Consider the following 12995-nt stretch of genomic DNA (forward strand, 5'->3'; position numbering starts at 1 on the left):
CTTTCCCTAGTAGAGCAAATCACTCAAGAAAAAGGAAATAAAGCAATTAAAGAGGCAACAAGCGAGAAAAGTGTCATTTTTCTCATACACATGCAAAGAAAGATAAATCATTTCCAGAACATTTACATTCTCTTGCTTCAAGAGAATGCAGATTTTCATAGCAAAATTCAAGCTTCATATTTGATGTTATTTACATTTTTTTGGTTTTTTTAAGAGTACAGCATGATTAATTGTTTAGAATAGTCTTGGATTCAACATGTTCAGACTGGATTAGCTGTTCTTTGCCTGACTTTTCATTTCTTAACAGACCTTAGAACACACATTATTTTAAAACTAAGCTCACAATATGCTTCTCTTGCTAGCATATGTTATATACTATGTAATATATCATTTGTAACTAATCTATAACTATAAAATATAATCATGATACCTCATATATGATGCATTGTGCTGGGAATAGCAGGGGCAGGATCTTGATTTTAAACTTTAAAGAGCTTTTATGAGGACAGAGCATTTCTCAGATAGATACAGGCTGTGAAATGCTGAACTTTTAAATAAGGGCTGAGCCACTTGCTCCTCTTAGATAACATAGTAGAAAAAAACTAAATGTCTCCCAAAGGAGGAAAAAGAAAGGACGGGATTGGAAGTGAATTTTTACTCGGCAGGTTAAGCTCAGGGATGAAACATGCAATTAATTTTGAAGAATTTCTCTGACAGTATGTAATTTCATTTAATCACAGCTTAAATTCAGATTACCCTATCTAGTCAAATGGACCTGAAAGGCAGGCCTTGAATCCCTGGTGATTTCTACACTCCCACAAAAGCCATTGCATAAAGACATATTGTGACTGTCAGAAAGCAAGTCTCTTGTTTTTCTCTGACATGTTTTTTAGCATTATATGAATTAATTTCCAAACATGCCTATTCTTTTCTATTGACTAGGAAGGAAAGGAAGCCTGAAAAATTTGCATGGACATGGCAACTTATTTTCATATGGCTGAAATGCATGACAAGGATTCTACTAGTGGTGCTGTTTCATAGTTAAATATTATTTTTTTTGGTCACTGTGCACTTTAACTAAGCACTTAGATTTGTAACTATACATTTATAATTAATTTCAGGCCAACATGACTATTCACTTTGATAAATTACTTGCACTGCAAAACAGTACTGGTACCACCAACAATGTTTTCTTATAATAGTTTGTTCTGTCGTGGTCTTTTATTACTTGGTACAGTATAAGACGTTTTTCAGTTCAGTGAAAGTTCAGCTCTACTTGTGCTGGCACTTTTACTGCTATGAGAATAATTAACAGTTTTGTTCTTTTTTCCTGTGGGAACTTAAGTATTTTGGTTCTGGAACTTTCAGGCAAATGATGAAATTCAGAAGAGTTAAAGCTGACAGAGAAAGAATCCCAGTCAGATTGAAGGTCTTTGTTTGCTACCTTCCAACAAAACCTTATTGTAGGAAAATACACTGAATTTGGTTGGAGAATGCTTGTTTCGTATACAAGATATCTGCAATAAAATTTGGAAGCTTGTTTGGATTTTCTTTATTAAACATATGCAAATATGTTAAAATAAATCTTTAATAAACAATTTCAGATATATTGCAGGTATTATATTCTCCTGAAACTCACTGTGTATTTTGAAACTGGTTTTCACGATCATTACATCAAAATTAAACTACTACAAATATTTGTAGCTCTCCAGCATCGATATAGAAACAGTGATTTGATTCAGAATGTGAAAGCAAGAATTCTGGCCAAGTAGTTTATTCAGTTTTGAACTTTCCTTACCTAACAATTTTATTTCCAATTGATTTGAAAATAGAATATACACTTTTAATGGTAATTAATAACTCACACTTAACACAGTTATTTGACATTAACCAATGGCAGATTTTCAAAGTCCCTCCACCAGCACTAGGTATACTCTTAGGACAGAAGATAATTTTCATCAAGTCATTTCAACTTCAGTAAAATGGTGGTATTTTGCAAACAGTTGTAACCCTATGTTTAATCAGGACCGATAATGGATCCTTTAACAGTGGCTTTTGGAAACAGGATTTGATTAATCTCATGCTGTGATTTGTTGTAGCACCTCAAGAAAATTTGTTTACTTTCATGGTCTGTGTCATGTATTCCTGTAAAGCACACAATTTAAAGAGACTAATTGGTTTATCTGTGCAAATCTCTTCAGTCATTATTCCAGTCTTAATAACTCTGACAGGAATGTAGTCTCGTAGTAGTCTTCATGGCTTGTCAAATAGTCAAATATACACTCAGAGTTCAACCTATTTCAAAGAGGTTTGTAGGTTTTTTGTTTTAATGAATTGCAGTGAATTACTTAATAATTGTTGAATTTTCATCAATTACATACTTTAACTTCAGTGAATTGGATGCTATTAAATTATAAATTATGGTAATCATCTAGTGTAAAGATTGATCTATGAGATATAATCTAATTCATTGATAATGACAAGGTAGACTTGATTAAGACAGAGAATTTCTGTCATGTTTGATAAAAAACAAAAGCCTAACAGTAGTTTATGATAAATAAAAACATATCCTAGTTTTAATAAAATATTGTCTTACAAATCTAGAGAGACTTGTATTTTAAATTGGAAGTTGATATGTTTTCAAGTTTTGTTATTAGTATCAGTAGTTTGTTTCTACTTCGTGGTTTTTTGAATACTGTCTAAGTCATGAAACTCTGTGCATTCATAAAAATAATGCATTTTTAATATTACAGTTTATCAGCATAGGTGTCCTTAGGTCTTATTTACTTATTTCAAAGACTAACATTTTTGTTATGCTTACAGCACTAAGCTTCAGGACAAACTCTGGTAAATATAATTGATTTAGAAGTATACAAATAGTAATTTTTTAAAGTATACTGAATTATAAGTATAAAAACATTGTCAGAGAAAACTCAGACTCAACATTAACCAGTAATTTCCATTTTACAAGTACTTAAATTGTAAATTTGAAGACTACAATTTACCTCCTTCTAATATCAGCCTTACATAATTATATTTAGGTCAAACCTATAGAGAAAACCTCACCTGAAAGTGGACAAAGACATTTTACCCAAAATGAGAACCAAACTCCTGTAGCTAGAACCTACTCATTTATATATATATGTATATATTTAATTATAGATTAGGTGGCATTTTCTGAAACAGCCAGACATATTATCTAAAATAATTTGAAGACATCTTTTTTTTTCTCATTCTAAGGACTCGGTTCTCTGACAAAGAACACAGATCTTAACTTCACATTTTAAAGCCGATGTTGTTAAATAATTGTAAAATGACATTTTTACAGGGCATTTATGAGGGTAAACTGACTGTCTCTCTGCTTGCCACCATTTCCTGGAAATCCCCTGATTATTAGCCAACAAACTTTTTTCAAGTATGATGTGAAAATCGGGAGGAGGTTATTTTAACGACTGTTGCAGCCCCAGGCAGCCGCAGCTGGGGTTAGCAGAGAAGCAGTGGCGCCCTGTCCTGGCACTCCGCTGGTGCCCATGCTTTGTTATCACCCTCCAGCAGCCCCCACGCACAAACAGGTACTCAGAACACTGCAGGCAGAATGTCTTTACCAGGTGGCAAACAGGGATCATCACAATGTTCTGAATAGGTGGCTATAGCAGATGGCAACAGGATGAACCCCAGAAAGGCCAATAAAAGAAAAGGAAGAAACACCATTAGCAATAATGACCATACTAGGCTATCACCTGACTAAAGGAAGCAGTTAAGGAGCGAAGTGAGGAGTTATTTCATCTCTGTAGAGCTGCTGTTACAAAGCAGAAATTGCCGACCATTAAAAAGAAAAACAATGCACTGTAAGTGTGAGATACTAGAGTACAAATCAGAGCAATGTGAAAAGATGGTTAAGTAAAGCACAGGTATTTTCACAAGTTACAAACAATCTACTGCTGAAAAGAATATATTACACATAGTCAATTCTAGTTAAATTATTTTGATTTCTTCAATAGCTAATAACCAAAGAATTATATCACTGCAATTCTTATTGAAATGAATTGCTCGTTTAAAATTAGAAATTACACAGATACCATTATGGACCAGAAATTTGGTTTGTACACCATGAAGAGCTTTTTAGCATTCAAGAATTATTTTTCTTCTTAGATCCTTCTCTATTCATTGAATCAGTTTCTGAAATTTCATATTTTCAACCTCATGACCTCATGAAGTTTGATCTATCACAATTTATCACCTTGTGCGTGCTAGACCATTTAGGATGAACACAGTACTTGCAGCACTGCAGTACTTCATAGACTGTAATTCTTTCCAGTATAAACTCATTTTCTAGGGGTTTATAACTCAGCTGTGAGATTTCCTGCAGAGTGAAACATGGAAAATAAGATGCCACCTGGGCAGCAGTTCTTTAAGCTGGAATAAAGTTTAAATGCCTTTAATTGTTTTTATCATTATGGAATATAAAATAAAAATGCTTTCTAGGTTTTGGGTACATTAGTAAAAGTCCCATATAATTAAATTAGGAATTTCCTTAAGAACTTTGAAATGGGTAAGCTGTCCTCTGAACTGACACCTGTAAATACAGTAAAAATTATATTTCAAAAGGCCATAGCACTGTTTTGATACATTCCAAGGTGAGAACAGCCAGGGCCAACACTTCTTCTTTACATCCCACTCACTTGTTGTGTGGCAGGTTCGTGTAGAGTTTTGCATGCATGGAAAAGCTTTTGCCAATTATTCCAATCTGTTGAGACTGTGAAAAACTTTTTGCACCAAGAAAAAAATTATTTGTTCCTTTAAGTTTGCTGGTGCTTTAAACTAAGACAGAAGTTCATTCTTTTTTTCAGAATAAATATTATCTGTTTTAATAATTGTGGATATGCTGTCATAAAATACAAGTTTAGTTACAAGTACACTCTTCTTTTTTAAGTTCTTCAGAGTTTCCAGTGAACATGAGCCCAAAAGAATGACTACAGTGTGGTGACATTCCAAGAGAAAAAAAAAAAAGTTTTCCTAATAATCTTTATCTCAAAAACAACAAAAAACCCCTAACCAAACAAATAAAAACAAACAAGCAAACAAAAACCCCAAAGAAAACAAAACCTTTAGAAAAGTCTTATTTTGCTACCTTAACCTCTTAATGATGAAACAAAATCTCTGAATCAAGTCGATTTTGCACCATACAGTCTTATCATGCAGGGAACTGAGAAAAACAATGTCCATCTATCACTTATCCAGTACAAGTTGTTTGGAGTCCTTTTTTTAACCTTCACAGGACTTTTTCCTCCGAAACACAGATGTTTATGTGAATATAAATTTTTGGGGTTTTTTGTTTGCTTGTTTATTTTCTTCTGCTGGAGGATAATAATAGGCATATTATTCTGACTAACCAGGGCCTATGAAAAGCTCTCTGTGGCTACAAGACAGTAAAATAAGTGATCATAATCTGAGGTAGGGAAAAGGTGACCAGACTGTGTTAGAAGCTGATGACATAGACCCCACAACAATTTGGCCAGATGTTTTGCCATTAACTTAAAAAAAAAAAAAAAATCAAACAAACCCAAAAATATTGAAGAAAGCATCTGACTGGAATCCTTTCCACTTATTTTGGAGCTGGGAGCTCTGCTCCTCTATGCCTGGTTCCTATCTCCATTCCTGTCATTGACAGGCATCAAAATGAATTATCCACAACAGAGCCTGCTCTTTTTTTCCCTTGTGTTTTGGTTTTGGTTTTGATTTCTGGTTTTGTTTTGAAGGCAGTCAGAATGAAATGGCAATCTCACTGGGCTCTGTCTATGTGTTTTGTACTTTCAGTCAGATTATTTTGTAAACAGCTTTTGGGTTTCATAGATTTGCTGAGGTTTCATTAGCTTTGATTGAGTCTGGCCTTTAGGTGGCTGGCTAAATCACTATCAATTTACTCTGAATATTGAACACACTGGATCTGAAATTAGGGTGGTGTTAATTAGCTCTAATTGGTCACAGAGATGGCAGGGAATTCTGAACACTTTATTAGCACATTAAAGAATGAGGATTCCTGGGCAATCAATCTTTAGGACTAAAATAATCTTGAATTATTTAGTTACATTTACCAATTAAAATATATCATCCAGTTATGTGTACAAGAAACGCGTGAAATACATTAATGTATTATGAAGCCAATTAACAAGGTGTATATACTAACCCAAAGGATGGCAGTAACAACAACCTGTTGCAAAGCACACATCAAATCAAAATGAATTGTTTTCTGCATTTCTGAAAGCACTGAAAACGTGTAAGACGGCTTCCAGTGCTACTATGCTACTTTTTTGTATATTCGTACACACTACGTACTGCACGAGTTTCATAGTTTCTTATCTCAGGCTTTTGTAATGCATGTCACCTTCATACCACAATAGAAATATTTCAGTCATGTTTAGAGTTGTACAATCCACCATGACAGGAATGCAAGCTTTCATTCCTTTCCTCAAAGGACTGAGCATAACACACTACAGCGAAACACTGCAAAATTTAATTTCCTTCTTCTGGGCATGAGTGAATCTTTCAGCACTGTTCTAATTCTTGTCTCATGTTTTCCTTAAAATCCACCACCAAAGCTGCCTTGCAGATCCCGTCTTTGTTTGAAACAAAATTCTGAACAAACTGACACATAGCCACCAAGGAGACACAGCTTTACACATGCAACCTGTAACAGAGGGTCCTTCTGCAATATTTTTTTTATTATAACCAGCACCTCCTGAATACTATACAGTACTGTAGAATTTACAGTTCTCATGTTCTGGATGTGTAAATTACACAAAACATGTCTTAAATCTTTATATGAGTGGAGTTTGAATTAATGTAATAAAAGATCTTAGATCATAGATTATATGATTATATATATATATATATATACATATATATTATAAAAAAGTCCCTCCCCAGCTTTCCTGTAGGCCCCCTTCAGTTACTGGAAGGTCACTATGAAGGTCTCCCTATAGCCTTCTCTCCTCCAGGCTGAACAACTGTAACTCTCTCAGGCTGCCCTTGTAGGAGAGGTGGTCCAGCCCTCTCATCATCTTCATGGCCCTTCTCTGGACTGTCTCCAATAGGTCCATGTCCTTTCTGTGTTGGAGACTCCAGAACTGGACACAGTACTCCAGATGGGATCTCAAAGGAGCTGAGAAGAGGGGGAAAATCAACTCCCTTGACCTTCTGGCCATGCTTCTTTAGATGCAGACTCAGACACAGTTGGCTTTCTGGGCTGCAAGCACACTGCTGGCTCTTGTTGAGCTTCTTGTCCACCATCACCCCCAATCTAACTTCAGCTACCCAAACCAAAAATGTTATCCTCCATTAGCCTCCGTCAGTTCTACAGGCTCCTTTTCAAATGCTAAAAAGAGGGGGTGCCCCCAAACCACATCTATTTTAAGATGAAACTAAACACCTCATTTTCTTATAGTTATTTCTGGGACAAATTTCATTTTATATAAATTGTTGAAATTCCCAAACTCTATCCTTTGCTTCTAAACGAGCATGAAACCACAGTAATCAAGAAGCAAAATCTAGTAGTTGGCACCCTAATCACATAAGCAATGCAAAGTTTATACTGATAAATTAAAAGAATACATAAGAGCTAAAATATATATACTAACAGTTTATGTCTTTTTGGAATTATCTGTCTTTGTTGAAATAAGAAAATAATATTTGAGTTCAAATCTAAAATAATTCCTTGTCTGCTGATGTGTTGGTTTCCTACTGAGCTCCATGAATCTCTGTAATCTAGGAAACTCGTAATAAATAATACTTCCTTTACTGGCCAGAGGCCAGCAGTTCTGTAGTGTAATCAGAAGGGACAAATCTGTGTATACTCCTCAGCCACTCAGTTCTCAGTCTTGATTATTAAGTCAACCAGCTCCTGTTTTCTGCTGCAGCCAGTCCTGTGTAGTGCAGTCACTATGAACAGCTCTGCTAAGGAGATTTCTGGCACAGAAATGTAGTGGACATCTCCAGTGGAAGCCTGTAAGTGAGAGCCAGCCCCTGTGTGGAGGTGTATGCCACTTGCTCCAGCTCTGTCAGAGTTCTCTCAGTTCAGGTCCTTGGTTCCCATAATCTGGCAAAGGGCTGGCTCTGCAAATGTGCACAGTATGCTTTTAAACCATCCCACTAGGAATCACTACGAAACAACTGCATAAAAAAAAAACAAGATTAACTATATGAATGCATGAAATCCTGACTAAAAAGGTCACAGATCCACCCGCATACAAGGCTGGAGAATCGCCCCCTAGCTAACTTTGTGTCTCCACTGAGATCTCTGGCTGGATGCTTTCTAAATACCTCATGTTCTAACAAACATTTTAAAGAAATCTTACAATCATGTAGATGTTGATCAGTAGGTATCTCTGCAGTTCATCTAGTGCAATTCTTCTCAGTGAGAGACTGTTTCTAACACTAGATCCAGCCAGTGATGGCCAGCTGACCAAGTCTTGAACACTACCAAGGATGGAGAATCCACAGCCTCTCTAAACACTCCCCTAACCTGTTTCAGTGCTGCACTGCTCTCCTGGTAAAGGTTTCCCTCCCTCTCAGCGATCAACAGAAACCTTTTGGGTAGCATTTTCTGGCTACATCCCCTTTGTTATACAACCTGATACAACAAGGATATCATCTTGGTAACTGTTTGTCCTCTGTCACCTTTGTAACTGCCCTTCCAAAAGCTGCAGGCTGCTCCTAGGTCACCCCACTACTTCTTTTTTTTAGACTAACCAAGTTCACCTCTCTCAGCTTGTTTCATTCCTGTGCTATGTGTACTTCCTAAACTTCAACTTCATGGAACTTCAGGTAAAGAAATGGGAAATAAATTTAACACACTGACTTGAAAAGGCAAGTGTCATTTAAAGAAAAATACACTCAATAGTCTGTGTTTTATAATTTCTCTGGTATTCTTCATTTACTTTTGAATACTGGGAGATTAATTTTAATCACGCTGGCAAAAATAAACTTACAGTCCTGATAAGTATTCTCCTTTTTTTTTCAGGTCTGGTTGTTCAGAGAACAATGTCAAACCCGAGAGAAAATATCACTGGATTTTAGAGTTAAAGAGTCAAAAGTATGCCCCAGATTCTACTTTCTGTACAAAAAGATGGCATCATCTCCACTGGAGACAATAGGTCAAACTTTCAGAGGGTGCAAATCATTCTGTTATAAAAAGACAGAATGAGTTAGGGATTCAGGAGTTGAAACCCAAGATAAGAGCTGTGTAGCCATTGTTATATTTGTGTAAATAAAGACAATAATATAGTAAACCTTTGTCTGAAGTAGCACAGCAGCTCCTTCTCTTGACATTTCACTGTTAAACCTCGAGTTAAATATTGCCTTAATTAATCACTTAGAAACAGACACTCAGGAATAGCAATATCTTTGGGAAGGATGATAAACCAACTCATGAACTCAAAATACTGAACAATCTTCTCTCAAGAGATCTCAACAAAATACGGACTTACACTGCAGATTAAATTTTACATTTATTTTTACAGTCTGGTCTGAAAATGTCAGTTTCCATTAGAACTTGTGGGACTTTAGCTCATTTAACCAATACAACATGAACATCAGATTTCCATCAGCTTAGAAAATTTCCTTCCGTGTCCAGTATGAACACAGATTCTCATTGCTTAGCATTACTCTGAGCTTGTGTGAGCTGACAGCCAGCTCAGGAATTGCTTAGTTTAAGAGTTTAAGAGTTATACTCTGCTTCTTGACTGCTCATTGAAAACATATTAGGAACATGACTGATTGATTGATTGATTGATTATTAATATGGAAAATCAAAAACAGAATATGATCGTTTCTCCCTCTTGGTGTATATCTACATTGTAGCAGTAAATGTGTGGTGTCCAAATTAAAATCTGTTGCCTGTTTTGGGAGGATCACTCAACAATAATTATGTTTTGTTGAGACTCAAATGACTTCCTTGTGAAAACAAAGGCAGATGAAAAGCAAAAAATAAATAAATTTGAGAGAGGTTTGTCACACACTTTCTCCACATTTCAAGCTTCTATGTCACTCATTAATCCATAATTGATAATTGTCTTCAAAGAGCTATTTATGTCTCCAAAGTTTTTGAGTAAATCTGGAGGTCAATATTGATATATAGCAGAACAAAAATTTATAGATTTATCAGTAAACTAATAAAGTCCAGGAAATTAACTCTGAAACATCCACTCAATTTGTTTTGAATTAAAAGGTAGAAGTCCGAATTTCCTTTCCTAGTAAATTATTATGGCAGATGTGATCAATTTAGAGATGGAGTTCTTATTTAAGAAACAAAAGGACCCAAATAATTTGTTTTCTGTTTCACATACATATTTCCCAGTTGTTACAGGCTGTTCAACTCACAAAAGTTTTATTGAAATGGCTCTCTGGATGCTGGTCACCCTTTGCAAAAATAGTACTTAATTTATTTTATCTTTCATTATATATCATTGCCAGATACAAGACATAAAAATCAAATATCAGTGAGGTAATTTCTATTCCCCATTCCTTTCCTCCCCTTCCTCCACCACCATCACAGTCCTTATACCACCCACTTCATCTTCATCTTTGCCCTCGAGATGTGGTCATCTGTAGTTACGATTTTTGAAGATTAATTAAGAGTCAGCATGTTTAGAAAGTATCTTTTGCATTTTTCTTTTCATTGAACCATGTAAGCACTATGACTATATATGCTCATATGCATATTAAATTACTGACAACACACACATTTCCCAGGACATGGATGGGTTGCAGAATTGAGAGATCTAAATCATAAAGGTGTTTGAAACATAAAATAATATGTCCCAACAGTTGTCACAATATTTCCTAGCTTGGTAAACTCAGCAGACTGTGCTGTCTCCAAGAAGGGGAGAGACATGCGGATTTGCATAATACACACTTTTTAATAAATATTTTAGTTTAAATACATGAGATGTCAAACAGAATATCCTGAATTTTACCTGCAAGGTTTTTGTAATCCACCAAGTCAAACACTACAATAGCTACCGCTGACCAGGTAACAATCAGTGCAACAACAAGAATCCATGCTGCTGGTGAGCTGAATGTTGTCACGAGGTCTTCTGTAACTGATTTCTTGCCAACTTTCATGGATGATGAGGGAACAGATCCGTTCTTACCATCTATTATTGTTGTGGTTGTAGACATATGTCCTAGGCAAATAGTCAAAGGAGAAGAAATACAATGTCAATGCTTGGAACTTAAAATGAAGACTATGAATATTGTTTTGAAATCACTCTGTAATCCAAATATTTTAAATAAATGAAAACTTTTAATTATTAAAGACAGGTTCTTTTTGGTCCGTTAGCTGGGTATAATCAGCAGAAGGCCTCTTTGCTGACTTGAAAGGCATTTTGCTTAGAATTATGTGGGGAGGAAGAATAACCATTTCCCACAGCCTCCTAGGAGTTTTTCTTGAACTGGGGACACTCCTAGTAAAGTTGATTTGGGAGCAAGCATGGTGAAATAGCCATAACAAGCCTTTCTAATTACAATATTATGTTTTTTAGTCTGCCACTAATAGCTACAGACATAGGAGAGTGATTGATGAAAGCATAAAATATTGTTATTCTCTAAAGTACTGTCTTGTTATGGGCTGTAGGCCAGATTTTCAGGTGATGTGATTAAGTGTACTTCCATTGCCTGTAATGGAACTAATGTGTCTATGCTACTCAAGGTTTGGCTGAAATTCTGCTGGCAAGGACACGTATCAATGGCAATAGGAGTGTATATACTCCTTTTCATCCAACACAAAGAAAAATTATCTACATTTCCAGCATCCTTACAAGTTGCAAAGAGGTTTGTAGCTGATTTTTAAATACCTGTGTTTGTGGTATTTTTCACTTAATTAAATAATCTCCTAATGAACAAGAGTTACAGTGCCGAAGCAGGCTCAATTCCAGAAAGCATAGGTTTGGTACTAGAAGGCTGGTAGAATGGTGAGTACACACATTAGCTAAAAAACTCATTGTCACACATTAACTGTTTAGTAGACAGTTAACAGTAATGACTTAATCTACCTCTTTCTGGGGTATTAAGAAATGTTCATTCTGAACACAAATCAAAACTATAGTAAATGACACATGACCACATTTGAATGTTCTCAAACTACTCTGTTTCATTAAAAAAAAGTCTCCTAAACTAATGTCAGTGATTTCAGGGACCTTTGTCCACACAGAGATTTGAAATTCCAAGGAGTTAGGTGATGCCTGGTTTGCTTATACCTTCACTTCTTACCCTGAGATCACCTATCTTCTGTGACAGCTAATACTGCTTCTAAGGCTGCTAATTTTCTGGGATGACAGAGGTAAGGAAAGGGACAAAGCTGCTCTATAAAAATAAAATAATATTTACTTTCAATTTTAACATAGAAAATGGGAAATACGCGTTTGGAAATAATCAGTAGAGCTCAAGTGCAAGGCTGTTGATGGCTTTCAGATATTTGGCATCACAACATGTATTTAGCCTCTATTTGAATATTGTTATATTGGTATTCTTAAAGAAATAAATGAAGAAATGTTTAGAACCTTAATATTACCCAGAGATACATGTATTCATGCCTAAAAAAAAACCACAAGGCTTTAGAAGTCTTCCAACCCCTATGTCAATGAATACTGGTTTTGTTCCTTTTCCTGTAGAAAGTGAGAAAAGTGTTCTAAAGTGATACTGAAATTATCTTCATGTATCTCACATACAAATACATTTCATTTTTTCATTGTTATGTAGAGTGCATTGCATTTGTGTGTACTTCCCCTAGCCCTTACTTTTCAAGCTTGCTTCTGCAAGCATCCTGACACTGATCAGTACCTTCCTTCAAGCCCCAGAAAGCTGCTCTGCTAAAGTGGTGTTGTATAAGCAGAGCAAAGTTGGCATATTACATGTTTTTTGTTACTCATTTGAAATTTAGTTGTATTTGTAGAATGTTTATTGTGTTTATGAATAATGTCTATCTGCTAGGATATAAT

The 12995-nt window shown here is 35.5% G+C and overlaps 1 protein-coding gene across 1 annotated transcript in view; it reads right to left on the minus strand.

Annotated features, from left to right (window-relative positions):
* TRDN (triadin) overlaps positions 1-11178 on the minus strand; it is a 48718-nt gene extending 37540 nt beyond the window's left edge. The window contains exon 1 of the mRNA XM_009999207.1: positions 10974-11178. Within this exon, the coding sequence (XP_009997509.1) occupies positions 10974-11178 (205 nt within the window). The remainder of the gene's footprint in view (positions 1-10973) is intronic.
* Positions 11179-12995: the final 1817 nt, after the last annotated feature.

The sequence above is a fragment of the Chaetura pelagica genome, unplaced genomic scaffold (genome assembly GCF_000747805.2).
Source record: "Chaetura pelagica isolate M959 unplaced genomic scaffold, ChaPel_1.0 scaffold90, whole genome shotgun sequence".
Lineage (NCBI taxonomy): Eukaryota > Metazoa > Chordata > Aves > Apodiformes > Apodidae > Chaetura > Chaetura pelagica.